Below are 26,855 nucleotides of genomic sequence, written 5' to 3'. Positions count from 1 at the left end.
TGGGCTCAAAAGCTATCATCTCAAAGGAATGAATTTTTTATAACTTTGAAAAAGAAGTGAAATGGAGTGGTGAGCTACAACATACTTAGTAAGTAGCAAATTAATGGGGGTTTGAGAGTAGGAAATTTCTTGACTCTAAGGGAGTGAATAAGTTTCCAATAAAAATAATTTGAGTGATACAATTTTATCTCAAACAAAATGTTTAGCCAAATATTATATTCAAAACCATATGATAATAGGAAAATCAACAATATACCACCAAGATATTATGTCACAAAGACATCATGCCACGAGGGGCATCAATATACCACAAAGATATTATGCCAAGAAGAAATAACACCATGAGGGGCGTTAGACATATCACAAAGACATTTATATCATAGGCTCAATAATATATATCATACTCACATTTAACTTCCAAATTTTAATAAGCCACATAACATTTATCAAACATTTCAACCGTTACGAAATTTGCATAATTCCCAAGAGCAGTGCCAACATAGTATAAAATGTGTACAAATCCAAGGTTTACACAAGTTTAAAATATAACACCAAAGTGCACAATTCCAAACAAAAGCAAATTCAGACTTCTTTCCATTTCGTACTCAATCCATGATCTTTAGTAATTTAGCATCATTGCTCTGATTCCCTTTAATTTTTTCAATAAAAGTGGGTTGTACACTCAATCTAGCTAGGTAAGATCGAGAATCCTCTACTATAATCTCAATATCATACTTCTCTAAATCCAATATGATTTGCATCTGAGTGGTCACTAAAGTAGTAGTAGCACCAAATGATTTTCTATTAAGTGCGTCTGCCACTACATTAGTCTTATCAGAGCGGTAGTTGATCGTACGATTGTAATCCTTAATTAATTCTATCTACTTTCGTTGCCTTAGATTTAATTCTTTTTGAGTAAATAAATATTTTAGAATTTTGTAATCGGTGTAAATTTCTCACTTCTCACCATATAAATAGCACTTCCAAGTTTTTAATACAAATATTATAGCAACCAACTCCAAGTCATGTGTAAGATAATTTAGGTCATAGCCCTTCAATTGGCGGGAAGCATATGCGATCACTTTTTATTGTTGCATCAATACACAAACTAATCCTTTATAGGAGGCATCATTATAAATGACAAAACTACCATAATCAGAGGGTATGGTTAACACCAGGGCAGTAAAAAACTTATGCTTAAACTCTTGGAAACTACTCTCACATTCACTAGTCCACTTGAACTTAACATTTTTCGTAATTAGTTGAGTCAATGACATTGCTATACAAGAAAAACCCTCTACAAACCTCCTATAATACCCTACAAGACTTAAGAAATTGCAAATTTCACTCAAATTAGTTGACCTAGTCCATGTAGTCATAGGCTCAACCTTACCAGGGTCTACCACAATTCAATATTTGAATACCACGTGTCCTAGGAAAGCGACTAGACCAAGCCAAAACTCACATTTATTTGATTGGAAATATAATTGTCTTTCCTTCAAAATTTGTAATACCAACCTTAAATACCCTTTATGTTCATCCCGTCTCCTATTATAGACCAAAATATCATCAATAAAGACAATTATTATTAGCATGGTATGCAACTAACCAATTCATTCCTAGAATAACATCAAAATGATACATATATAAGAGTATCAAGTCTGATAACAATTCCCTATCCTCAATAATAATCATGCATGACCTGAGTAGAAGATTTGCAATTAATGTAGTGCTTGCAGGAGTTGAAACTACTAACTCATAATCAAGTAGTTTTTGTTCCTTGTGACAAGTTTTAGTAAATACCCTGGAAACAAAGGAATGATCCAGAATAAAAAATTATGTTGGCATTTAAGTAAAATATATTGAGTATACTTGTGACCATCTCATCCGTAGCCTGGGCATCTTGCGTTGTCATAGCATATACTGGCCCTTGAACTTGTTTTCCCGTATTACTATTATTTTTCTGAGCTGGCCACAGTTGTTTATTATTTGGGCATTATCGTTGTTTACAGATGTAATATAAATTAACCCAAATAGTGCATGGTTGCGTTCCATAGTATTTTACATAGCATAAATAAGGTCTTCCACTCATTTACTAGGAAGGTTGTCCTTTTTGATCACCTCTACTAAAAATTCTCATTTTAAAGCCTTGCCCTTGGTCCTTTGCTGGTTGGGCACTAGGTTGCCAGTATCTCTACTTGTACATATTGGAAGCATCTCTCAATATAAGATCTTACTCTAATGCCATGGTCCTCCTAACTGGTTCAATATATGTGCTAACTTTTGAAGCTAGTACGAGGTGACGTATGCTATTACTCAAACCCTTCTGAAATTTTTTCCCATCATCGAAATCAAGTAAGGGGCAAAATGGGAGAGTTCAGTAAATTTGGCATCATATTTCTCTATGGTCATAGCCCCCTTAACTAAGTTTGCAAACTCACTTTCCTTTCGATCCTTTATCACTTCGAAATAGTAGTTATCATTGAAAGTTTCTTTGAATTTATTCCAAGTAATGGTGGTGCCTTCACCAAGTTCTTCCTTTAATAGCAATTCTACACTATCCCACCATCTCTCAACAGCATCTACTATGGTGAAAGTATTATATCGAACCTTCTGTGTGTTAGTGCAATTCAATACTCTTAAGAGTTTCTCTATTCTCAATATCTTATAGATTTTCATATCTCCTTGTACTTCGAGCAATTTTAGAATATATTCTATCAGCCACTTCATCAACTTCAACTATTTCAGCTGCGACAGACATTTCTTCCTCTAAACGTTCCAGGGCTAAAATTTGAATGACACTTTTATTCATTTGCCTTGGCGGCATATTTAACCTACTTTATCACCAAAATGGATTATATAAATAAGAGCACATGGTAGTGATTTGACATATTTTTAGTCTCTTGGACCAGGGAAGTATCTTCTTGTGTCCTTGGTGGAAGATGACTTTTGAGTATGATGAACAAAGGTTTAAACTTTTTTTGAGACGGATTTGAAAACATTCAGACACGTTCAGAAAGACTAATCAAAGACTCAATTCCAAAATTTCAACAACCCCGAATTGTACACACCCACCACTAATAGTTGAGTGTTATATTCATCTTTAGCATACCCCAACAACATACTAGCTCTAACTCTAGCTCAAAGTTTGCAATAATAGAAATAGTAAGTGAAGAAGAATACAACTGTTAACGTCGTGTTTCGCACACCTTTGGGTTAAGCTCTGACAACTCAGGTCTTAAAAAAGGGCCATGCACAAGGTTGAAAAAGTCTATAGCTTTGAGAGGGTGGCCTTAGGGCCGGGTAACCTCTGATGCCAAAGTTAGTAAATATTCTTGGAGGACAGCAAATAAGTAAGAGAATCCAGGGATCAGAGATGATTTTTTGATACCTGGAGCTTACTATTGATATCGTGCCTAGGGAGGGTACAGATAGTCTTTTTTCCATAAAGTCTGTGCTTTCTTTTTATGTTTGCTGTCAGACCTCCTTTTATGTGGTGTGGCTCTGTGTCGGTTCCATAAATGTGGCGTGTAACTTAATCAGTAGTGTCATTAATACGGTGTGGTTCATTGACTTCTGACTCAATTTGTATGAACTGTGGATGACCTGATGCAGATGAATCGAGGGTCATCCGTGTTTCCCGTGCATTCTTTACAAATACTGTTCTCGAGGGCAGCCGCAGAATGTCTGATCAATCTGTCTTGTCGATTGGACGGTGCCCCTCCTTGGTTGACGTTTTGTCCCTGGTGGGCCTTTCCTAGGAGGAAAATCCTCTTACAACAACATTACAGAAGAAAATGCAGATATACAACACTAGAATATTCCAAAAATTCAAACCGAAGAAATCTATAAAAAAAGTTTTCCACCACGTTCATTCACAAGTAATTATAATGTTAAGACAGTTGACCAAGTTTATGCTTTGAACAAAGAACATGAAAAATGTTGGCTATTTACTAGAGAAGCTATCAAAAAATATAACAAAGTACAATGACATATACATTGGACTTCTACAAGTAGCAGTCAAGCCACTCACTCACAAGACGAGAAATAAAGGCCTCAATCTTGCTGTGCCTAAGAGATGCTAGATTCATGGATTATAGCACTAGTATTATAGGTATAGTAGAATCAAGTCTTCACAATAGACCAATAAGCTTTCATGTTTTTTAGATTTCACTCAAAGCCTGCAAGATCCCCATATCTTGATAGCTTTGACACTAAATATAAAAACATCAGGATATAAAATGTTAGAAGGATATCAACCGCATTAATATATAGGATATATTACAAGTGCATAAAAACAAATCTTAAAGTTCATGGATTAGTAGAAAGCATAAAAGACAAAACTCTTCTAATCCAAACAAACAAAAATGATGCAAATATCAAAGTACCAACATCAATCATTTGGAAAGACATTAATTTACCTAAAGGAAAAGAATGGTTTTTAGATAATGAAAATCACCCACAAAAAGTCTAAACCAAAGTTTCTAATTTAGATTTTAATTAACAATACCTTGATGTATTTGTTAGGATTAGTTTTGATTAACCAACATATAGGTCAACTTTAAAGATCAAAGAAGTAGAATCAAGTAGGTCAAGTGATGTTGGAACAAGCCATTTAGCGTATGGACTACCAAGAAGAGATAAGAACATTAAACGAAAAGGAATATAAACTGTGTCTCACATAAGTACTCCATGTAATATAGGCAAGTTTGAAAATATGAAAGAAGAGGAACAAAATTCCCCAACACAAACAAACTTGGAAGAACCTTTAAATTCCCAACTTCTAACTATAAAAAAGGAATTTAAGATAAACATGAAAACCGTTTGGATTGCAAGATGGTCTAATCTCATCCAATTTCATCTCAACATCCAAACACCACAGATACAAACACTTCTCAATTTCAAATATTCAACTTTTTCATCTAATCATTACCAAATCATTGCAAATTTTCCAAACTTCTAAACAAAAAATAAAAACACAATTCAATTTTTTAAAATCCTAAAATAAAAATAATATTAAAAAATTATATTCTAACAATATTTTAATTTTATAATATGTTTATTTAACATTTTCTCTCTTTTTTTCTCAAAAGCCCATAAAACTTCTTAATTCAAACCATTTCACTAATATTCACAAATTATTTCATTACTATTAACAAATTTCTCATCTCAACATCTAAACGAGGCCTAATGATAGCTTCATGTCTAATAAAAATACGCAAAAAAGAGAACAATATAGAAAAACACTTTGAAACAGAAGAAATAAATTCTTATTAGCTGGAGAAAAAATTATGATAAAAATTTAGATGAAAATTTGATTTCTTTTTATATATAGAAAGATAACATTCCAAAGCAACAAATGTCATAACAAAGAAAAAATAGATTACGGAAGATATAGCTGTTACAGAATCCGGTCATCCCCCATTAGAAACCATAATCCTAGAACACAAAGGAACATAAGTAATAACCTCACTCTTCAAGATTTTCACAGAAAATGAAATCAAGAAAGTAGTTGAACAAAATAATTGTACAACCAATGCTTAAAAACTCTTGAAAATCAGCTCGATAAAATAGAAAATAAACTTGACAGCAATAATGAAGCCAAGTCCAAAAATATGAATAACCCTTATTAATCCAATTACTAGGGAAAGCAATAGGAATAAAATAAAGAGAAACAAAAGCAATTGATAGGGTAAATCAATTGCTGATAGAATTAACAAAAATCAAACAAGAAAATGCATCTACCTTAAAAACTATAAAGGTTATAGCGAAGAAAGATGATGAGAATGATAGTTCAAAAGAAGAAGATTATGAAACTAGTTCTATCATAAGTAGGATAGAAAAATAATTCTAAGATCTTGAACTAAAGAGAATAAAAAGTACAAGATTCAACCCAACAAGCCTAATAAAGACTTCGTATCCCAGACCAACACCTCCGGATATCCAATTTGAAGAAAGAAGTTTTCAAAGTCAATTTTCAGTATCTATTGACAAACTTTATAACGGAACATAGATGGTTTTTCTAGAAAAAATCCTAAATAAACTCCAATACATGCAATGGTAGCTAACAACTAGAGGTAGTAGAATTCTCACTTCAGGGTTCACATGAACTTAAAGGCAATGATGGAAAAATATTTCTCTGAAGAAAACAGACAAAGTATAAAGTATGCTGTAAAACAAAATGAAGAATCAAACCCAATTTTTGACAACAACGTAAAAATGAGAATCTAAGATGGAATTAATGTACTCATATACAACATCATGAAACAGGCACTTGCCAAAGAGTTTTCCAGAAGTGCACTCAGACAATTTAAGGAAAATTTTCCCCAATCCAATAGTCCGTAGAAATTATTTCAAGAGGATTTGAACCTTAGCTTAGATCCAGTAGGCGAGTACCACCAAGGGTTTTACCACTCGAGCCAACTACTAGGGGTTATGGAGAGTACTATTTGTTATATCTAACCTGTGGACTAATCATTTGATACCCGATGAGATATTAAGAGAACTGATAATAAAAAAGATTATAAATAAAATTGTTCTTTTTCAAAAGAATCCATCTATCTGCCGAGGATAAAAATGGGTCGATTTTTCACCAATTAATCCTATAGGCCGGGCTCACCAGCAAGCGCACCAAGCCACCCATTGCCCAGCCCTAGCCACACTTAACCTCATCATCTCCAAGAATAATATCTATTCTATCTCCTCTTTATGGTGCAATTTAAAATAAAAAAGTGATAGAAAGATGATGAGCATGCACATGCCAAACCTTCCGCAGACCATTTTGTCATTTGCGTTGATCAGTAATGAACTGGACCATGGGGGCCATGATCTTAATATGTTAGTAGGTGAATATATATAGTGCGATATGATTCCTGGAGTGAGCAGAAAGTCCACATATATAAAGACGTAGCCATAGATATAAAACATAGCAAGCACTACGGGACCGGTGTAATAACAAGAGTACGTTCCTCAATATTACAAGGAGCGACGCAGGCGTATGTTCATATTTTATACGTACGACGAGCATGCAGCTTGTTCACGTTGGAAAATTATGCAATAATAAGACGAAACTGCTTCTTCTGTACGTACTAACGAAGAAGCTGATGGCATGCTGGAATATATTCCCATACTAATTATTATTATATGAAATATTGGACTATGACTAGTGGATACCACGTCCAAATTGAATCGCTAGAGATCCGAATTATTATTAATATTATTTTTTAAATCTTTGAATAAGTTCAAAGGACCAAGTATTACTAATAATAGCAGAACAAGAAGGTCGTAAGGTTGGCTGGGACACGTAGGGTTAAGACTACTAATGCATGTATCTGTTCCGAGACTAATGTAATTGGCAAGTATTTTTTTGGGTCCACCGTTGGTCTAAACGAGTATTAACACATAGGTTTAGGGGCGCATGTTTGAATGCTTAAAGTATCTCAAAATTTTATAAATAGTAGTGAGATGATTCGTATGAAAATATTTTTATGGGGTTTTGGGATAAGAGAGGGAAAAGTTAAATAAAAATATATTTTAAAATAAGTATTATATTGGAAGGTTGTAAAAATGAATAGATAAAGTTCAAAAATTGTTTAAATGTAATTTATTATTATTATTATTATTTTTGTTTTGAGTTTGTAAATGTTGTATTGATTTTTGTGTTTGAGTAATAACTAAGTAATTATTAGATGCAACGGTTAAAAACTTGAAATTAAAAATTGTTTTATATTTGAGTGATGTTTGTAATGAAGTTATGAGAATTAATTTCGAGAATTGCAAGAAGTTTGAGCTACTTCTTTATTTGCCAAACATCCCCTAAATCTCTTACTCTGGCCATATATGCTAGTAGGCCAAAATAGGAATTTAGTCAGAATTGTCTACAGCTTGGGAAATGATTTGTGAAGGGCGATTCATACTTGTTTGGCAAGTGTTTGTAGTCACTTGTCCAACAGGTGAGGCTTGCACTCTAATCTCACATATTCTATTGGAATTGTTTGCCAAATCTTTAGAAAAAAAAGCCCCTTAAAAACATCTTTCAAGTAGAGTTTATCTTGTGACTCGTGCCCCTATATAATCTTATTTTGGCATTGAAGTGAAAACAAAATCTTAAAAAAACGAGAGATACACTCTACAAAAGTGAATTATTTTTTAGTGACTCATTTTTTTTTTTTTTTTTTTGTTTATAAAGGTGAGATACACTCTAAGAAATGTGACACAAAAATGGCTAATATTGATCACTGCATGGTTTTTTCAAGTAAGTATGAGCCCTTAATATTTGCAGAATTAAGAGGCTTTACAACTAAGTATGAATGGAGATGATTAGCAACCAATTCATGGATCACTATATGAATTGGAGCACACAAGAGCAGCAATAATTTTTTTTAAGTAATATGTCTAGACCCGGAAATATGTATACATGTAGTTAGGTACAAGGATTTTGTTATGAACATTATTGACCATGTTGGCTTCCCTCCTATACTCCTCTATTTGTAAACATTGAAGTAAAGCAGCAGGTCTTCATTGTCTGGTCAGTGGAAAGATGTGTAAATCTGTTCAGATATATATAATTTACATTTCTGAATTTTTTGTTAAAGTTCTTTAGGTGTTGGTTTTATTAAATGAATGAGATTTTTTTGTTTAGTTGAGCATTGTTGTATATCTGATATTTTTTTGACAGTTAGTTGGTATTTTGTACCTTCAATATAGTGATATTATAGTAGTTTGATTGTAAAATTTTGTGGGAAAACTAGCAGTTTCTATAAGTAGGTTTTGTGAGAAAAAGACTTTTTAAGAAGAGTGAAGCTGGTGGGAAATACTTATTTATTTAGTGACTTTTGGTCAATTCCCACGAAATTTGGATGTGGAAACAAGTATAATTGGCACAATTATTGTTCATGGGCCAAATGGTCCGCAAGCATTTTCCACGACACCGATCATGGGTAGAGCTATATTCCACCACTTTAGAACATTATTTCCCACGATAGAAGGGAATGTCTACATCTATTTCTTACGAAATTTTGGGTGTTTTATCCGCCAATGTTGTTATGGGCAAAATTTTTTTTTTCCCATGAATAATCTTTTTGGTGGGAAAAGACTCTTTCTTCACCAGTTATATGCCACGAGTCTCCCACAGACCAAATTGGTGGCAAAAAATTTTTTCCCACTAAGGTTATACTTTTTTCGACCAGACACACTCCTAAACAAAAGTGGTATTTGTTGTAGTGTATATTATTATTTTTTAAATTTTTGAATGAGTTCAAAGGACCAAGTATTAGGCTACGTTTGGATGTTGAGCTGGGCTGAGTTCTTTATGAATAGTAGTGAGTTGAGATAGTTGAGTGTGTTTTGTGAGACTTACTTAAGATGAGTTTAGGTGTGTTTGGATGTTCAGATGAGTTTAGATATATTTATGGAAAGTTGTAAAATAAATGTGTACCCCCATTAAATTTTACTATTCATCTGACATGATCTAAGCAACTACTGATGCCAAAACTTGGGAAATTTTTTTTTTCCTGAAAAGCTGCAGTTGCAGCCAGACCAGCCAAGTAGAAAAAATGATAAATAATTGAGTTGGGCCCCACGAGTGATGGAAACATTGTATACAATGGAGAGAAAAGTAAAGCTGAAAATTAATGTTTGTCAATTGTGGGCCCTATAGATGAGTTCAGTTTTGGACTCTATTCAACCTGTGTAAAAACCTACGTTTGGATGTTAAACTTAGTTTAAAAATGAAGTGTACTGGACTGAGTTGTGCATCCAAACGCAGCCTTACTAATAATAGCAGAACAAGAAGGTCGTAAGGTTGAGAAGTGATTTTTTTGGGTCCACCGTTGGTCTAAATGAATAAAACACATAGTTTTAGGGGCGCATGTTTGAATGCTTAGAATATCTCAAAATTTTATAAATAGTAGTGAAATGAGTTATGTGAAAATATTTTTATTGGGTTTTGGCATAAGAGAGAGGAAAAGTTAAATAAAAATATATTTTAAAATAAGTATTATTTTGGAATGTTGTAAAACTGAATAGATTAAGTTAAAAAATTGTTTAAATGTAATTTATTATTATTATTATTATTATTATTTTGTTTTGAGTTTGTAAATGTTGTATTAATTTTTGTGTTTGAGTAATAACTAAGTAATGATTAGATGAAACAGTTGAAAACTTGAAATTAAAAATTGTTTTATATTTGAGTGATGTTTGTAATGAAGTTATGAGAATTAATTTTGAGAATTGTAAGAATTTTGAGCTACTTCTTTATTTGCCAAACATCTCCTAAATCTCTTACTCCAGCCATATATGCTAGTAGGCCAAAAATAGGAATCTAGTTAGAATTGTCTATAGCTTTGGAAATGATTTGCAAAGGGCGATTCACACTTTGTTTGGACAAGTGTTTGTAGTCACTTTTAAATATTTTAAAAACCAAAAAATCTTTTAAATTTTTTTTTCACATCATTTTTTTTAATACTTTTAAATATTAAAAAAAAAGAAAAAAATTTACAATATTATTAAACAATATTTTCTTAATCACAAAGTCAAAAAAAAAAAAAAACCCAATTGTGCAAAATAAATGGGAGCCCAAAACGGGCTCCCTAGCATCACTCATACAAGTATAGAGTGAACTATTTTTTAGTGACTCAATTTTTTTTATAAAGGTTTTCACAAACACTCGAAACTTATACAAATAATTTTCAAAAAAAAAAAAAAGATGTGCAAGAGAGATTGATACGCGATCTTTAGGTCAACACAAAACATTTTGTTCCAATTGTTTATTGGACTGTTGAAACCCTCAATTGACAAGTAGTTAGGACATATTAAGATCAAGCAAGCTTTTGACTTGTGCCATTGAGTTCAAATCTCACAGTAAAAAACCTTGGCCTTTTCGAAATCCATATTATGGCTAATTAAGTAAGTTGGGCTTATTTTTGAGGCCGAAAACTTGGGACTCATATTTTATTAACCCAAAACTAGGCCTGGTTACAGTCGGGTTTGTGTCTGACCTGACCTGAATGGTCTCTTTTAAGGAATCGATCCGACCCAGCCCGACTCGAAGAAAATCAAATCGGGTCGAACCCCATATGACTCGACCAATAAAAACAACATCGTTTACTCTACATTTCCTTGCTTCTAGAAACGACTTATTTACAGAAATTACAGAATCACAAACCACGAGAGAGAAAGAGTGAGAAGTGGTCTTAGAATCTTGGGATCAAAGGAGATCTCAAGCTAAAAAGGTGAGGCATCCCCAAGCTTCAACTTGCCCAACACCAACTCGTCAATAAGAAAACTACAGACTACGAAACCCAAAACTCAAAAAAGCTCATCATTTTTTGCTTCTCTTCTCTTCTCTGCATAGCAAACTCAAAAAAGCCCATCATTTTTTGCTTCTCTCTCGTCAATAACACTTTCTTCTGGCTTCTCTTTGCTTTATTTCCATCTTCTTCAATCTTCATATTGGACAGATGTCAGTCAACACAGATATGCATGCTGCGTCACCTCATACACACTCGATTACCATTTCCAGTGCCAAGAGCTCTCTCTCTTCCTCAACCTGTTGCCTCCCCGCTTCTTTTGCTTAAGCATTTCAATACCCGCTATTCCGTCATCTCAGACCCAACTCCTCCCACCACTCACGCCATGCCCACATGAATCCTAATCCTACAGGCTCAATCGTCTTCTCCACTCTTGATAGGCCCCATTACGGATTCAACCTCTTCTCTGTTGAACTTGATGAGCTTGAAATCCATGGACTTTTCGACTAGCTTTTTTACAGGCGAGATTCTAGTGTCATTTGCCGAGCTAAAGAACTTGACACTGCTGGAGGTGTTGAAGACTTGCCAAAGCTGAGTTGAGAAATAGGTTTCACGACCAGAGCTGGAGGTGTTGCAGTTGTGGGAGAACAACTTTACTAAGCACATTCCTCAGAGGCGGCTACTAGCTAGGGTATGAGAAAAGTATACTTTTATACTCGAAAAGCTTGGACGGGTTGACACCCACAATACGAACCTGCTATTTCCCGGGTTGGAGAGTTGCTCAGATAATAACCTGATAAAAGTCGGTTCGGGTTGGGTGAGTCTCATCGGATCCCATTGATGATTCGGTCACATGCACAACCCTACCCAAAACTATAGGGCTGGCTAACGAGAGAATATGAGACAAATGGCATTACTTGAGTAATGTTAGATACACTCTAGAGTGTGTAACTTTCGTGTATTTTGTTTCAAAAAGAGTGAGAGCCATCATTAAAAAAAAAAAAAACTTTTTCATGTGGATTACATATTTATCCATTTTTTTCAAAGAGAATACGCGAGACTTGCACCTCTAGGATTGCAAATATCATTTCTCTAGTCTAATATATTTCATTTTAATTTTTTAAGATATTTTTCACATTTAAAATAAATTAAATGGTGTTGGGTTAAATTTAAGCTGCACTTGTAGAAATTCTGTTTTGAGACAGAGAGATGATCCTCATACATCCAAGGATTCCAGAAGATTAAAATGGTTAGTTCTCAGGATTTGGCCAAAAACCATCTCCTTTATGAATATCATGAAAAGTCAAATCCTTTGATGAATTCAGACTATCCAAACTGGATACCTAGTTTTAGAAAGACTCGATTTACATTAACATAGATTGATACCAAACTTTGTTTTATTGAGTTTGATGCCATTTCAACAGAACTGAAGTATAGTAGTGTTACTTGATCAATGAATTTTTATTTGAAAAACGCTAAAGTCAGTCGGCATGCGTAGTTGTCACGCAATCGGTGCGTACGTGGAAAATAAAACGCATCGTTTTATATCTCCCTCCTTCGAAGACCCAGTTCCAAACTCTCCCCCCTCTCTGAATCCCTTTGACCCAGACCCAGACCCAGTCCCAACTCTCCTCTCCTTGAATCCCTTCGAACCCCAGACCAAACTCTCCTCGCCCAATAACGGCAAAATATTAACTCCTATAAAAATACTTTTTTATCTTTTTTCTTTTCTATGATTTATTGGTTCATTTTTGAACAGCTTGATTGAATGTTGGAATGTCTGTATTCGAACTCAAGTTAGTTAGTTATCACGTTGCACTATTTTGTTCACCGTCTGCATTTCTTGAAGTGGATTTAATTACGAGCTAGTTAGGAATTAAATTCAAATGAACTGCATGTGCAGGCTATTCAAGAGCACCATGAAAATTCTTTATTGAAATCGAAAATGGATGAAGTTCAAGATGAAAACAAAGCCACGAGGGAGCAAATAAACAAAGTTTGTTGCCCCAACTGCGGCACGGCCACCACAAGCCGAGATGCATCAGTGACCCAATTCCACGCTAGGAAGAAGACCACTTGAAGATCCAGTTCAGTCGCTGCTTATTGCTACTTACGGACTCATTCACTTGAAGAGAGAGCACGGGTCCACTTGAAGACCACGAAGTTGAAGACGAGCTCAAGAAGAAGATCACTGAAGAGAGCGCACCAACGCTAGACCCAGTTCCAAACGAAGAGAAAATCGTGTTTTCGCTGGTTTTTTTTATTTATATAGTGGCTGATGTGGCACAGCTGACTCCTCCGCGATTACATCCGGCGAGTGTATCCAGAAGAACTGTTTTTATTTTGGGGTGGGGGTATTCAGTTCTTCTGGATACAGTCGTCGGATGTAATCTCTAGAGTGTGTAACATCATTTATCTTTAGTTATACATGTGTTTGACACGACCACAAGGTCATCTTTATTTGCCAATCAAAGAATTTAGAAGATGTAAAAAAAACCTAAAAAACAAAACAAAAGGACAGGTTGATCTGATCACAAGATCAAACCAAATCGGGAAACGGGAAAGATAGAGAGAAAAATCTACTTTTTAGAGCATTGACATTGGATTAGTCAAATACATTTTTATCTTCAAATTTAGCAAACATCATTCATATTTGCTCCACATTGAATTATCTAAATTGTTTTCATTCAAACTATAAGCTACAGCAAATCCATTCTTTTTTTTAAATATGAAAAGAACTATAGCAAGTCTAAAAGTATTTTTTAAGATTATTATATTATAGATATGAGATTTTTATTCATATGAGATTTTATCATCTATATGCATATGAGATTATTATATTATAGATTGTTAGATTTTGAAAATAAAAATGAATATGATTTGTTGGAGGTTATTAAAGATTATGAAAATAAAATAAAAATTAATAAACAAATATAAATAATAAAAAATAATAATAGTTTATTATTATAGAGAGTGTGATGACTAATTCAATATAGTCTTCAAGTTTTGAATGATTAGCTAAAAGTAAAAAAATTACATATTAATCAAAATTTGAAGAATAAGATAGACAACCCAATGCTAATGCTATAAGATAAAGCCACAAACTTTCGGAACCAAGAACTCGGACTCAACCGCCCCTCCCACTATCCCAGTCCAGGATGTCTTCCCGTTGGAGAATCCTCTTTTTCCTTTTCATAGAATTCCTTAAATTCTTCAGCTCCATCGCCAAACCAATCACGCCGACACCAAATTCACAACCCCAGTACCCATGCAAACCTCCACACCACAGCCACTACTCCTTCTGCAACACCTCCCTCCCAATCACCACCAGAGCTAAATCCCTCGTCTCCCACCTCAGGCTCCCCGAAAAGATCCGGCAGTTAACAGACAACACTACTGGCATCCCCAGGCTTGGCATACCCGCCTATGAATGGTGGTCTGAATCACTCCATGGTATTGCCACCAATGGCCCCGGAGTCTCTTTCACCGGAAAGATTGCCGCAGCCACTAGCTTCCCCCAAGTCCTCGTCACAGCAGCTTCTTTCAATAGAAGCCTATGGTTCTTGATTGGATCGGCCATCGCTGTTGAGGCCAGAGCAATGTACAACGCTGGACAAGCTGGGTTGACCTTCTGGGCGCCGAATATCAATATTTTCAGGGACCCAAGATGGGGGAGAGGCCAAGAGACACCGGGGGAAGACCCTATGGTCGCTTCTGCTTATGCTGTGGAGTTCGTGAGGGGCTTTCAGGGTGGGAATCGGAAAGCTGGAGGAAAAATTAGAAATGGGTTTGGGGGGGAAAGAGTGTTGAGAGGGGATGATGGAAGTGAAGGACTAATGGTATCTGCTTGTTGCAAGCATTTCACTGCTTATGACTTGGAAAAGTGGCGGAATTTCAGTAGATATAGCTTCAACGCTGTGGTAAGATTTAATCTTGTTTTGATATAGTATGTTAGCCGATTTCAGCTGGGTTTAGTTTGCTTTAGCTTGTTTCACTTGGGATGGTAGGTCTCTGGGCAAGATTTGGAGGACACTTATCAGCCGCCATTTCGTAGCTGCATTCAACAAGGCAAAGCAAGCTGCTTAATGTGTTCTTATAATGCAATTAATGGAGTTCCTGCGTGCGCGCGAGGGGATCTCTTACAAAAAGCTCGTACTGATTGGGGTTTCAACGGGTAAAGTTCTTTGAGAACTCTTTTTTTTTTTTTTTTTAAATGTTTTCAAAACGTCAGATGATTTCATTACGAAAAACATCCCTCCAGTTATGGTAGGAGAAACATCATTTACAGAAATAACAGTTCTTTGAGAACTCATTATTTGATATGAATGAGAAAAATTGAACATTCGAACTTCACTGATCATAAGACTCATACAAGTATAACCCTTGGTGACAATAAGTTCAGATATATCACCTCAGACTGTGATGCTGTGGCCACTGTTTATGAGTATCAGAATTTCACAAAAACCCCCGAGGATGCAGTTGCTGATGTCCTTAAAGCAGGTCTTAATAGCTATTGATTTTCACTTTACTTGCTCATAAAAAAGAAATCATTTACTTTGAAAATGATCTGTGATAAATCCAATTAGTGGATCTGTCCCCACCAACAAGTTACAATATAAGTTTTGATTATAGGAATGGATATTAATTGTGGAACATATTTGCTTCGAAATACACATTCTGCAATTCGCTGTGGGAAGGTCCAAGAACAAGACATAGACAGAGCTCTTCACAATCTTTTCTTGGTTCAGCTACGTCTTGGGCTATTTGATGGAGACCCCAGGAAAGGGAAATTCGGAAAATTGGGACCTAAAGATGTCTGTACCTTGGAGCACAAGAAGCTGGCACTTGAAGCAGCGAGGCAGGGGATTGTTCTTCTGAAAAATAACAAAAAGTTTCTGCCTTTGGATAAAAATGTTGTGAGTTCTCTAGCTATTATAGGCCCAAAGGCAAACAATGTCAGCCAACTAGGCGGTGGCTACACAGGTATGATTTCCCATATGATTTTGTAGTTATTGGATTCATCTAAGTTTTGAATTATAGTCAGATTTAATATAAAGTTATTTAAATATTCCCAAAGTATGCTCTATGATTTCATGCTCATTACTGTTGTCATCGTAGATACAACTAGTGTAGTTTTTCATAATTCAATTACGGATTTTGGGGAATATGTGAACGACCATGAAGCATTTGGGATGTTCATATTAGTTGTAAATGATCCGATACCATTCTATTTCAGTACAGCATGCCGTCCCCTGTTTCTCTTTTTGTTTTTCCTGATGAATAAATACTCAATGCTTCTGCTTTTATTTTGGTGATCCCATTTCTCAATTATGCATAAACTTTGTTGCTATTCAAAATGCTTAGCAATAAAAATGAAATAAAATAGCATAAACTAAAATAGCCTTCTTATTGCCAACTGAACTAAATGTTTTGCAGTTGTTAATTAACTGTGTAGGTGTTCCTTGCAACCCAAAGAGCCTTTTTGAGAGATTCCAAGCATACATAAAGAAGACATCCTATGCAGCTGGTTGCTTTAATGTATCTTGTGATTATGATGATGGATTTGATGAAGCAATCCATACTGTCAAAGAAGCTGATTTTGTTATTGTAGTTGCTGGGCTGGATTTGTCCCAAGAAACCGAAGATCATGACCGGAATAGTCTCCTCTTACCTGGTAAACAGATGGCCCTCGTATCCTCTGTGGCTGCTGCAAGCAAGAAGCCAGTAATTCTTGTTCTTACTGGTGGTGGACCCCTTGATGTATCATTTGCAGAGGAAGATCCTCGAATTGCAAGCATTATATGGATTGGTTACCCTGGTGAAGCTGGAGGAAAAGCACTTGCTCAAGTCATATTTGGAGACTATAATCCTGGTTGGTATCAGAAATAGTACTTTTGTTACAGGGAGTTGTGTATCCACCTCATGATTATAAATTATCCTCGTCATAGCATCTAAAGTTATGAATCTATCCTCTTATGTGTTATCACTGCCAGAAGTGATTTTGAGTGGAATTGAGTCACTCTCTGCCACACTCAAATGATTGGGAGACATGACTACTCTAAATGCTATGGGCAAGGTTTAATTTTTCAGTGTTGTGTAAAAGTAATTACAATTCTCATTGCTGTGTGGAACCTAAATACTTGGAAATATTTCTAACGTGGAGATTCTTGTAATATCTGGATATGAATAACAGGTGGAAGATTGCCCGTGACTTGGTATCCTGAGGCATTCACCAGCATACCCATGTATGATATGAACATGAGGGCCGATCCTTCTCGTGGTTATCCGGGAAGAACCTACAGGTTTTACAATGGAAATAGGGTCTATGGATTTGGACAAGGCTTAAGCTACACCAATTTCACATACAAGTTCTTATCAGTGCCAAACAAAATAAGCTTATTGGGAGCAATCAAGGCTGGTTCCAGCAAGAACATACTGCACCAGGTGAGAGATGGACTTGATTTTATTCATGTTGATGAGGTGGAATCTTGCAATACACTAAGTTTCTATGCGCATATTTCTGTTATCAACCTGGGTGATATGGATGGAAGCCATGTTGTGATGTTGTTCTCTAGAGTGCCAAAAGTTTTTAAAGGCGCCCCAGAAAAACAGCTAATTGGATTCGATCGTGTGCATACCTCTTCATTCAGATCTACTAAAACAAGTATCTTAGTAGATCCTTGTCAACATCTTAGCTTTGCAAATGAGCATGGAAAAAGGATATTGCCATTGGGTAACCATATCCTAATGCTAGGAGATTTGGAACATTTCATTTCAATTGAAATTCATTAAAGCCATTTGTAATTTGGAATGGCACTTGTACACAAGCATCATAATTTATGTATTGAATCGTGAACATTGCTTCAAAGAAATTAGAAAAAAGGTCGTTTCAATAAACTGATCCGATACAACAATCAATCTTTTGTCAACTCCAGATTGGGAAAACCCTTTGAAAATCTGTACTTTGTGATGTGGAATGTCATTAACTAGACTCAGATGTATGTTGGGACCCCAGAAGGCCTATATAATTGCTAAATTTTTATTATATCCTTCTCAGCATTTTCATAACAATCTTCAATTTTTTTACTATTTTATTGGTTCCATAATTTTATGATTCTCTTAATTATAACACAAACCTTTCACTTCACTCATTGTGATCATTTACATATCCATCTTATATCCTCTCCTACTATTTAAATAACCATTTATTGCATAAAAGACAATTTGATTTTCTATTCTCAAAAGACCAATCAATTTAAATAACCATTCAGTTTCTCTTCAATTGTAGTTGTCACACGAAAATCACTATTTTTTCTTTTTCTATGATAAATAGGGACTTTGTTTTATCGTGCATGGCTTGGGCTACGACTAGTCTGTTGATAATAATGCATACGTTTATGGCGGAAGACGGGGCGAGGGAAAACTGAAAAATCACGATTGCATAGATTCCGTCCGAATTTTAGAAGATGCAAATAGGTCTTTTCAGCTAACACATCGAGGCTTTTTTTTTTTTTTTTTTGGAGAAACAATATGCTTTATTGATAGACTTCATCAAATGAAGGAAATAATACAGGGAGGACACTCCTCCAAATCAATAATATCCTCTAATAACTCTTAAGTTTCTGTTCGGAGGTCTAACTAAATTGAGATCAACTCAGTTCAATCTAATTTTAAGCTGAGTTTAACATCCAAACACTCAACTCTTAAATTACTAAATTAATCTCAACTTAAAATCTCTTTACACATGGGACACATAACTTTTTCAACTCAACACCTATTTACATACAGGATCCACAACATTTTTCAACTTCTAATAAATATATCTAAACTCATTTTAACATCCAAACACATCTAAACTTATCTTAGGTGAGTCCCACAAAACTCACTCTACCATCTTAACTCATTACTATTCATAAACAACTCAACTTATCACAACATTCAAACGGGACCTAAAGCATTTTTTGTTAAAACATGGGCAATAATATTTGCATCCCTTTTAATGTGATGGGCATTCCAGCTATCAAAATGTAAAAGCTTATGTTTAGCATCCAAGACGAAACTCCCAAGCTATGGCAAGAAGTTTCAGCCTGAGTGACGCTGTAAATGATTTGAACGGCATACCCTTCAAGTATAATCTTCCATAGGCCAATTTCAGTAGCAATGATAACAGCCTGCAAAGCTCCAAAGGATTTAGCAAGATAAGAATTAGAAAACAAATCCCCTTGCATTCTTTTTGTGGCCACCACTTTGCCCTCATGATCTCTAATAATGATCCCTATACCCACTCTGCCGAATGTCTTATTAATTGTTGCATCCCAGTTCACTTAATAGACACCCTTAGGAGGAGGTTCCCACCTGTAGTAGCTATTAACATGGCTCTATCAGACCTGACAGCTCCTTTGTGAGCTTCTTGGAACTCCATGAGCAGTTGTCTCAATTGCTATATTACAACTGTTGGGTGAGTAAACTTGCCATGAAAAATTAGTTCATTTCTTCTCTGCCATATCTTCTTTGCTATTATTGCAATTTCTTCCAATAGTTCCTGTTCATATAGATCAACCGTGGTTGCAAACAGATTCAGAAAATAGGCTGTAGAAAATTAAACCCACTTTTTTGTATCCTTTTAGCATATAGACACCATACATCCTTGGCTGCAGAACACTCCCATATAGCATGAATGGTAGATTCCTCTTCCCTCAAACAGATAGGACGGTATGAAGATTCAACAACTTCCTTCTTATGCAAATTCAAATTTGTAGGTAGAGAGTCCAAGCAAGCTGCTCTTCACATAAAAACTTTATCTATTAGGGATATTGAGCTTCCAGATTTTAGACCATGCTTCTTTTTGAGGATTCGAATTTGAGGCTTGCTGTTTAGCATGATCCAAGATATCTTTTTACAAATGATATGCACTTTTGATAGAAAACTGACCATTAACAGTGCATCTCCAAATAAGTTTCTCTAGACAGTTTGAGATGTTAATGAGGATTCTTCTGATAACCTCAGCTTCATTCTTGGAAAAAATATCTTCAAGAAGTGGAACATTCCAATGCTTAGATTTTGTTGGCTATTACCAATTCTCCGTATAGCACCTTCCTCTATCAATTGTTTAGTTGCAATTAGACTTCTCCAAATAAATGATGGATTGGAGCCTAACTTTGCTTCAAAAAAAGAAGATTGAGGGAGGTATTTTAGCTTTAAGATCTTGCTAGCTAGAGCATCTGGTCTTTGTAATAGCCTCCACCCTTGTTTTGCAAGCAATGTTAGATTGGAGCTAGAGCATCTTGCTAGCCTCCTACTGTCTTTGCCTTGCCCATTTACCCCAAGAGATCCAATGAATTTTCCTCTCATTTTGCTGCTGACACCACTAGAAATTATTCATGATACGATTGATTTGTTTAAGTAGAGATCTTGGGAGCTTAAAGACACCCATGCATTAAGTGGGTAATGTTGGGATGTATGTGAAGACTGATTTTGGAGATGAAAAAGGTGTTTGCTGAAACTTGGCTCGATAGTGCACTCGAACGAAGTTTGCTCGACATACCGCTCGAGCAAAATTCAAGTCCGAGAGTTTGCTTAAATCTCGCTCGACACCTTGCTTGAGCGAGACACAAATCCTAGTATTTGTTTGACACCCAGCTCGAGCCAATGGTGATTTAGTCGTTCGCTCGAGGCACGCTTGACATGCCGCTGGAGCGAAGTACGCAGTTTCTGCAAATTAGGGTTTCCAACGTCGTTTGCTATATATATGTCATATTTGACATGTCTTGTACAGCCTGAAACATATTTTGAGAAAGAAAAGTTGTTTGGTGAGTGCATATTTTGTGAGAGAGCAAAAAGTCCTAGAGAGTGTGAGTTGCGATTGAGTGATTGTAATCTGCTATGGTTAATAAGATTTCTACAGTTTTGTGGACGTATGAAATTTTTCAAACCATGTATATTGTGGGTCATGTGCTTGATTGTATTGCTTTTACTTCATTTGCCACCGTCAGTGTGTGTGTTTTGTACAACATTTCACAACAAGTAAAGCTTGAATCACATACTTCAGTAACGTTTCCTTGCCAGCTTGTGAGAGGAACTTTGTTTTCCAATCACTAATTCTTCTTCTCACTTTGTCCAAGATGCTGTTGAAAGCTTGAGTACGAGATCTACCAATAAGAGCATGTAGGCCAAGGTATTTTTCATATGAGGATGAGGATCTAACACTTGCTAAGCTCAGAATAATCCTTTGGGTCTCACTGTTTATGTTTGAGCTGAAATGAATGGATGCTTTTTCTTTAACGAGTCTTTGACCAGAATCTTTTTCATAGGTGTCAAGAAGATCAATCATTATGCTCCAATCCAAAGAATTAGTTTTACAAAACAACAAGCTGTTATCTGCAAAAAATAGGTGATTAACGCAACGCGGTTTGCCTCGAGCTACTAGAATGCTTGATATTGATCTATTTGCCTCAGCATGATTAAGAAGAGCACTCAAAACTTTAGAACATACAAGAAAAATGTAGGGTGACAGTGGATCACTCTGTCTTATTCCTCTAGTTGCTTTGAAAGAAACTTGTGGTGAACCATTGATGGGAATAGAATATGATACTGAATGAATGCATCTCATAAGCAGTTCAGCCCATTTTGCATTAAAACCAATCTTGATCATAGAAAATCTTAAAAATTCCAATTCCACCATATTATAGGCCTTGCTCATGTAAAGTTTCAAAGCCATGAAGCTTGATTTTTCTTTTATCTTTTTTTTTTTCATTGAGTGCGTAGCTCCATAAGCAACAATCACATTATCCATAATCAATCCCTGGGACAAAAGCACTTTGGGTGGATGAAATGACCTCATGAAGAATTTTTCTCAATCTATTGGCCAAAGCTTTGGAGATGATCTTATAGAAGACATTGGACAAGGATATTGGTATGAAATCAGAGACTTTCTTAGGAGTTTTCATCTTGGGGATTAACACAATATGAGTCTCATTTATCTGGTTTATCTCACCATCCGAGTTGAGTAAGTCAAGAGCTGCTTCACACACATCCTATCCAACAATGTTCCAGTGAGTTTGAAAAAACGCTGCAGGGAAACTTTCTGGTCTAGGGAAGCTCAATGGATTCATTTGAAAGAAAATCTCCTTAATATAATCTGCTATGAAATCTTTGGTCAGAAAATTGTTCATCTCTTAAGTGACTTTCGAGACCATAGGCCTGAGGCAGCAAGAAATGTTAACAAGATAAGAAGAAGAAAACAGTTCCTGATAAAATTTTGTAGAACAAATCTGAAATATCCTCAGAAGATGTGGCAACAAATCCATTGTCCCTTTCAATCCTACTTATGGAATTGGTCATCTTCCTTTGGTTTGCACAGTACATGTGATAGAACTTAGTTTTCCTATCACCATCTTGAAACCACCGTTGTTTAGTTCTCTGTTTCCACTTAATATTCTCTTCTTCAAGCAATCCATCAACTTCGTTCTGTTTCTGATTTATGCAACCCGTATGCTCACCTGTATTTAAATTTTGCAGCTTGGAAATATCGTTCAGCTTAGTAATTATAGAACCCCTCAGATTATTAGCTTCCTTTCTGCTCCATTTGCTAAGCGAATCCTTACACCTTTGTAGACCCTTGATTACAGTCATCATTTAATTGTGATAACTCAAACTGTGTTTTTCAACTATCATCAATAATACTTGAAAAACTTTTCTTTTCAATGGTTGACTATTGTCCACCACCACGTCACAACAAGCCTCCAGGTTGAACCGAGAACCACCTAGCTAGCAGTGGCAGCCCCAACCGAAATCGAGAGCGTACATGGTAAGGTCTCTATGGCTACATTTCTGATAATGCAGTTCACAAGAATATTGACGAGAAGGACGGGAACTTAGTCATTGAGTTCTTTGAAGGGGACGACAACGTAACAAACCCAATTAATTTGGGCTGGGCTTGATGGGCCTCCAGTCCTAGTGATTCAGGAGCTTGTTCCTTGAGTAGGAGTTGTGATTTTAGAACGGGCCCATGGTCTTTATTGTGGCTTTCCCATTTGAAAAATGATACTTGCAGTCGTGAGTGTGTAAGAATCGTGCAGTCGCTTTGAAAAAAGTGAATAAATATGAGACTCACATGAAAAGAAATTAATTTTTTATGAGTAGACTCCACTTTTTTTCAAAGCGACTGTACGGCGTTTGTCCATTCCACGATTGTATATAGCATTACTGTTCTCATTATAGCCCCTATATATACCGGTGGCAGTTGTTATTATAGGAATCAATCTGGAATGTAATATATTTTCCTCTTCCATCTCTTTCTTCTTTTCTGGAGGAGCTCCTGCGATTTTCTCTGTAATTTTCCTTTTACATTTGGGAGTGTTACACATGAGGTCTAGCAAACTTATTATATTTATGATTTTTGTTCCAATTTCAACCTACCCTTTTTGTTTAATAAAAGGGATGAAATCTTGAGATTTTATTAAGAATTGTTCTATTCTCGAGTGAGTATGTAGAGTAATATTCCATCTATATCACTTAAATAATAAGAGTTGATTTATAAAAATTAAATTTTAAAAATTATCTTATAAATTAAATTATGTCACGTAAATAATGTGTATAATATACATGCCTTAAAATAGTAGTACTCATTTATTAATTGTCATCTCTTAATTCATTTCAATTCATCTAACAATATTTTAATTAGGAATTTTAACCGTTTTCGTACTAAAATTTTCCATGGATCACCCAACTCCAAATTACATGCCTATCTGATAATTCTCTGTTGTCTATAGCATGTCACCACATCACATCAAGCATGATTTCTATAATTCTAGAGCAGTTGAACTTTGGAAGCTGGCCGGGATAGGCTGATGGTGAGTTTCTTAATTTAAACAGTGGGCAAATCATTTTAGCCTCAGTTTGGATATTGCAGGAGAATGATATAATATAATTAAAAGGGTCATTTCCACGATAATAATAATAAGAATAGATGATCATATATATTTATGATGCATATGCAACTTTGAATGAACTTGTGTTGCTGATGGATTCTATTGAGAGCTGGTACGTACGTACGTACTAATGGAAATACATTGATTTACTATTTCATAGAGCTAGGGCTATTTTATGTATACTTAAGTGTGCTGGTTGTGATTCTAGTGTTCTATCATGTTTATTGATCAGCTCCGGCCATACTTGCTCTCAACAATTCCGTTAATGAAATGGGTTTTGACATCCGGTCTCAAGGAACCTGGATTCAAGTAGTAGTTCAATACCTTAGAGAAAAACAGTAAGATCTCGAATATTATTTTTAATATACTAATAGATTAACATAATTAATATAGACAAATTAAGATACAAAAGGAGAGCTGAGGCCTAATTTTAAACACCACAAGACAGCCAAAACAGTGAATGATAGCAAAAACAATATTGAAGAAGCTTAAAAGGAAGGGAACAAAAAAGGCTACAATAGCTAGGGAATTAATCTATTTGTGCAGTTTGAGGTAAAGCTTTTGTAGAAAACTAAAAGCTTTGACTTCTAAATTCATGATTTTGTCCCTAATCATATTTTTTCTGTTAAATATCTTACTGTATTGTGCAAGGGGTGAGCACCGATATAATCGAAGTGGGATTCTCCTAAACTCAATTCCGACACTGACTTGTATAGGCTTCGATCTGACTTCGACTTTTAGAACGGAGTTGGAGTAGAGCCGAATTTGGATTTTTAATTTTAATTTTTTTTGCTTCTTTTTAACTTTATATTTAGCCAGTTTTCAAAAAAGAATTTTTTTTGAGCTTTCAATTTTAATTTTTTCAAAATTAAAAACTGAAATTAAATCATTGGCTGCTAATTTACTTCTACACTAATACTAACTTATTTTTATGCTATATTTATACTATAGTGTCCAATTATTATATGTTATATTATGGCATTACATATTATTTCTAGTGTATAATTATATGTTATTATACTATAATGTGTTATTAACTTACTATACTAGCCCTATTTTAATATTAGTGTCTGAGTTATTTCTATACTTGATTATGTATGATAGTAATACTATAATGTTATATATATATATATATGTATATATACACACACACTAAACTATTATTAGTTTATTTATATTATAGTATAAGTATATTATTTATAATAATTAACTTATAAATATAAATAATAACTATTATTTATAATAATTACGTATATTATTTAAGTATATAAGTTAGCTATATAAATATACTAGTATATATGATAAATAATACATATTTTTATAGCATATGTACAATATCAGAGTCAGAGTCGATCCAGTAACACCTTCGACTTTGACTCCGATTGAAAAATTAAAAAAAAAAAATCCGACAAAATGAAATCGGAACGGAGTCAGAGCAAAGTCGGAATGGATCAAGTCGGAGGGAAATCAGATTCGAAGACGAATTTTTAAATTTTTGCTCAACACTATATTATACTAGTGTTTTATTTTATTTATTTTTTATATATAGAAGAGGACGGTACCCCAAGTTTATTGATAACCGTCACTTATGACAGAGAAAAATCGTGGTTACAACCAAACACCAGAGGGGTTACAATAAACATAAAATCCCAAACCAGGTATGAAAACCATTATTCAAATCAATCTAAACAATACACAAACAAGCAAACAACAATTAATGATAAAACCATCACTCTAAATCATATTATAATATATGGAAGACCCAGCTTATTAGTCCTAATCAAACCTCTTAACAAAGAAGGGACAAAAGCCAAGGACTCCCATGTAGCAGCGCAACCATCAGATGCCAGCTTTGCCAAGAAATCTACTGGGCTATTTCCTTGCCTATAGACATGCCGTATTCTGAAATTAAAATCTTGAAGCAACTCCATGAGCTCAATCCAATAATCTTCTAGGTACCAAATGGGACAATTAGAGGCAATTATCCAATTTTCAACAACCATAGAATCCATCTCTATTTTCACATTAGAAAAACCCATTCTCCTCAAATGTCTGACACCATGTAATAGGTACATGAATTCCGTATAATTATTAGTACCATACTCTAGAGGGATAGAAAAAGCAAGTACCAAATTACCTGATGAATCACGTATTAGCCCACCTGCACCCGCCTCCTTCAAGCTTTTCCTACTACTGCCATCTATATTTAATTTCACCTAACGTTCCCTTGGACGGCTCCAGTACTCTATCTGACTAGGTCCACATGTCTTCGGCTTGTAGGGAGTATTTAAATTAGCCAATAAAATCTCATCGTGCCAAGATAACGGCTTCAAAATCTTCAATTTCTCGCTCAGTTTAATAAGCCAAAATTTAATACTTCACCAGATGTCTTCTACCGATTCCCATTTTCCTTCCATGCGAGCTCTGCGTCGTCGAAGCCAAAGCCTCCAAGTAACAATAGATGGAATAAGGCCTATAAGTTGACCCTTTGCCGATGCTTTGGAGGCTCTAGCAAACCATGCACTTTGCTTCTATGTGCAATGTTGATATCTAAGGAACCCCACTTGCAAAGCACATCTCCTCCAAATAATCCTTGCCACTTCACCTGTTGCCAATACATGATCTAAGTCCTCATATTCCCCTTGTGCACAACAGTTACATTTTGAAACTAAGGGAA

At 35.2% G+C, this 26,855-nt stretch overlaps 2 protein-coding genes across 2 annotated transcripts; one reads left to right on the top strand and one right to left on the bottom strand.

Annotated features, from left to right (window-relative positions):
• The first annotated feature begins 14,354 nt into the window (after window positions 1–14,354).
• LOC108985557 (probable beta-D-xylosidase 6) lies at window positions 14,355–18,144 on the top strand. Its single transcript, XM_035693382.1, has 6 exons — window positions 14,355–15,169; window positions 15,257–15,423; window positions 15,652–15,749; window positions 15,882–16,232; window positions 16,705–17,121; window positions 17,443–18,144. The coding sequence occupies exons 1-6, from the start codon at window positions 14,408–14,410 to the stop codon at window positions 18,039–18,041; spliced, it is 2,394 nt and encodes a 797-aa protein (XP_035549275.1). The 5' UTR covers window positions 14,355–14,407; the 3' UTR covers window positions 18,042–18,144.
• Window positions 18,145–22,033: 3,889 nt separating this feature from the next.
• LOC108985542 lies at window positions 22,034–22,880 on the bottom strand. Its single transcript, XM_018957885.1, has 2 exons — window positions 22,491–22,880; window positions 22,034–22,282 (listed from the first exon to the last, which is right to left on the bottom strand). Exons 1-2 carry the CDS (start codon window positions 22,878–22,880, stop codon window positions 22,034–22,036), a joined length of 639 nt encoding a protein of 212 aa, XP_018813430.1.
• Between the last annotated feature and the right edge of the window lie 3,975 nt (window positions 22,881–26,855).

This window comes from Juglans regia, chromosome 8 (assembly GCF_001411555.2).
Source record: "Juglans regia cultivar Chandler chromosome 8, Walnut 2.0, whole genome shotgun sequence".
Classification (NCBI taxonomy): domain Eukaryota; kingdom Viridiplantae; phylum Streptophyta; class Magnoliopsida; order Fagales; family Juglandaceae; genus Juglans; species Juglans regia.
The sequence above is the reverse complement of the archived record's forward strand: the minus strand, read 5'-3'. Positions and strand labels throughout refer to the sequence as shown.

Coding starts and splice junctions, on each gene's coding strand:
- LOC108985557 (XM_035693382.1), top strand. CDS start 14,408: ATGTCTTCCCGTTGGAGAATCCTCTTTTTCCTTTTCATAGAATTCCTT. Junction 16,233..16,704: donor ACTAGGCGGTGGCTACACAG/GTATGATTTCCC, acceptor TTAACTGTGTAG/GTGTTCCTTGCAACCCAAAG. Junction 17,122..17,442: donor ATTTGGAGACTATAATCCTG/GTTGGTATCAGA, acceptor TATGAATAACAG/GTGGAAGATTGCCCGTGACT.
- LOC108985542 (XM_018957885.1), bottom strand. CDS start 22,880: ATGACTGTAATCAAGGGTCTACAAAGGTGTAAGGATTCGCTTAGCAAA. Junction 22,283..22,490: donor ACAAAATTTTATCAGGAACT/GTTTTCTTCTTC, acceptor ATTGTTGGATAG/GATGTGTGTGAAGCAGCTCT.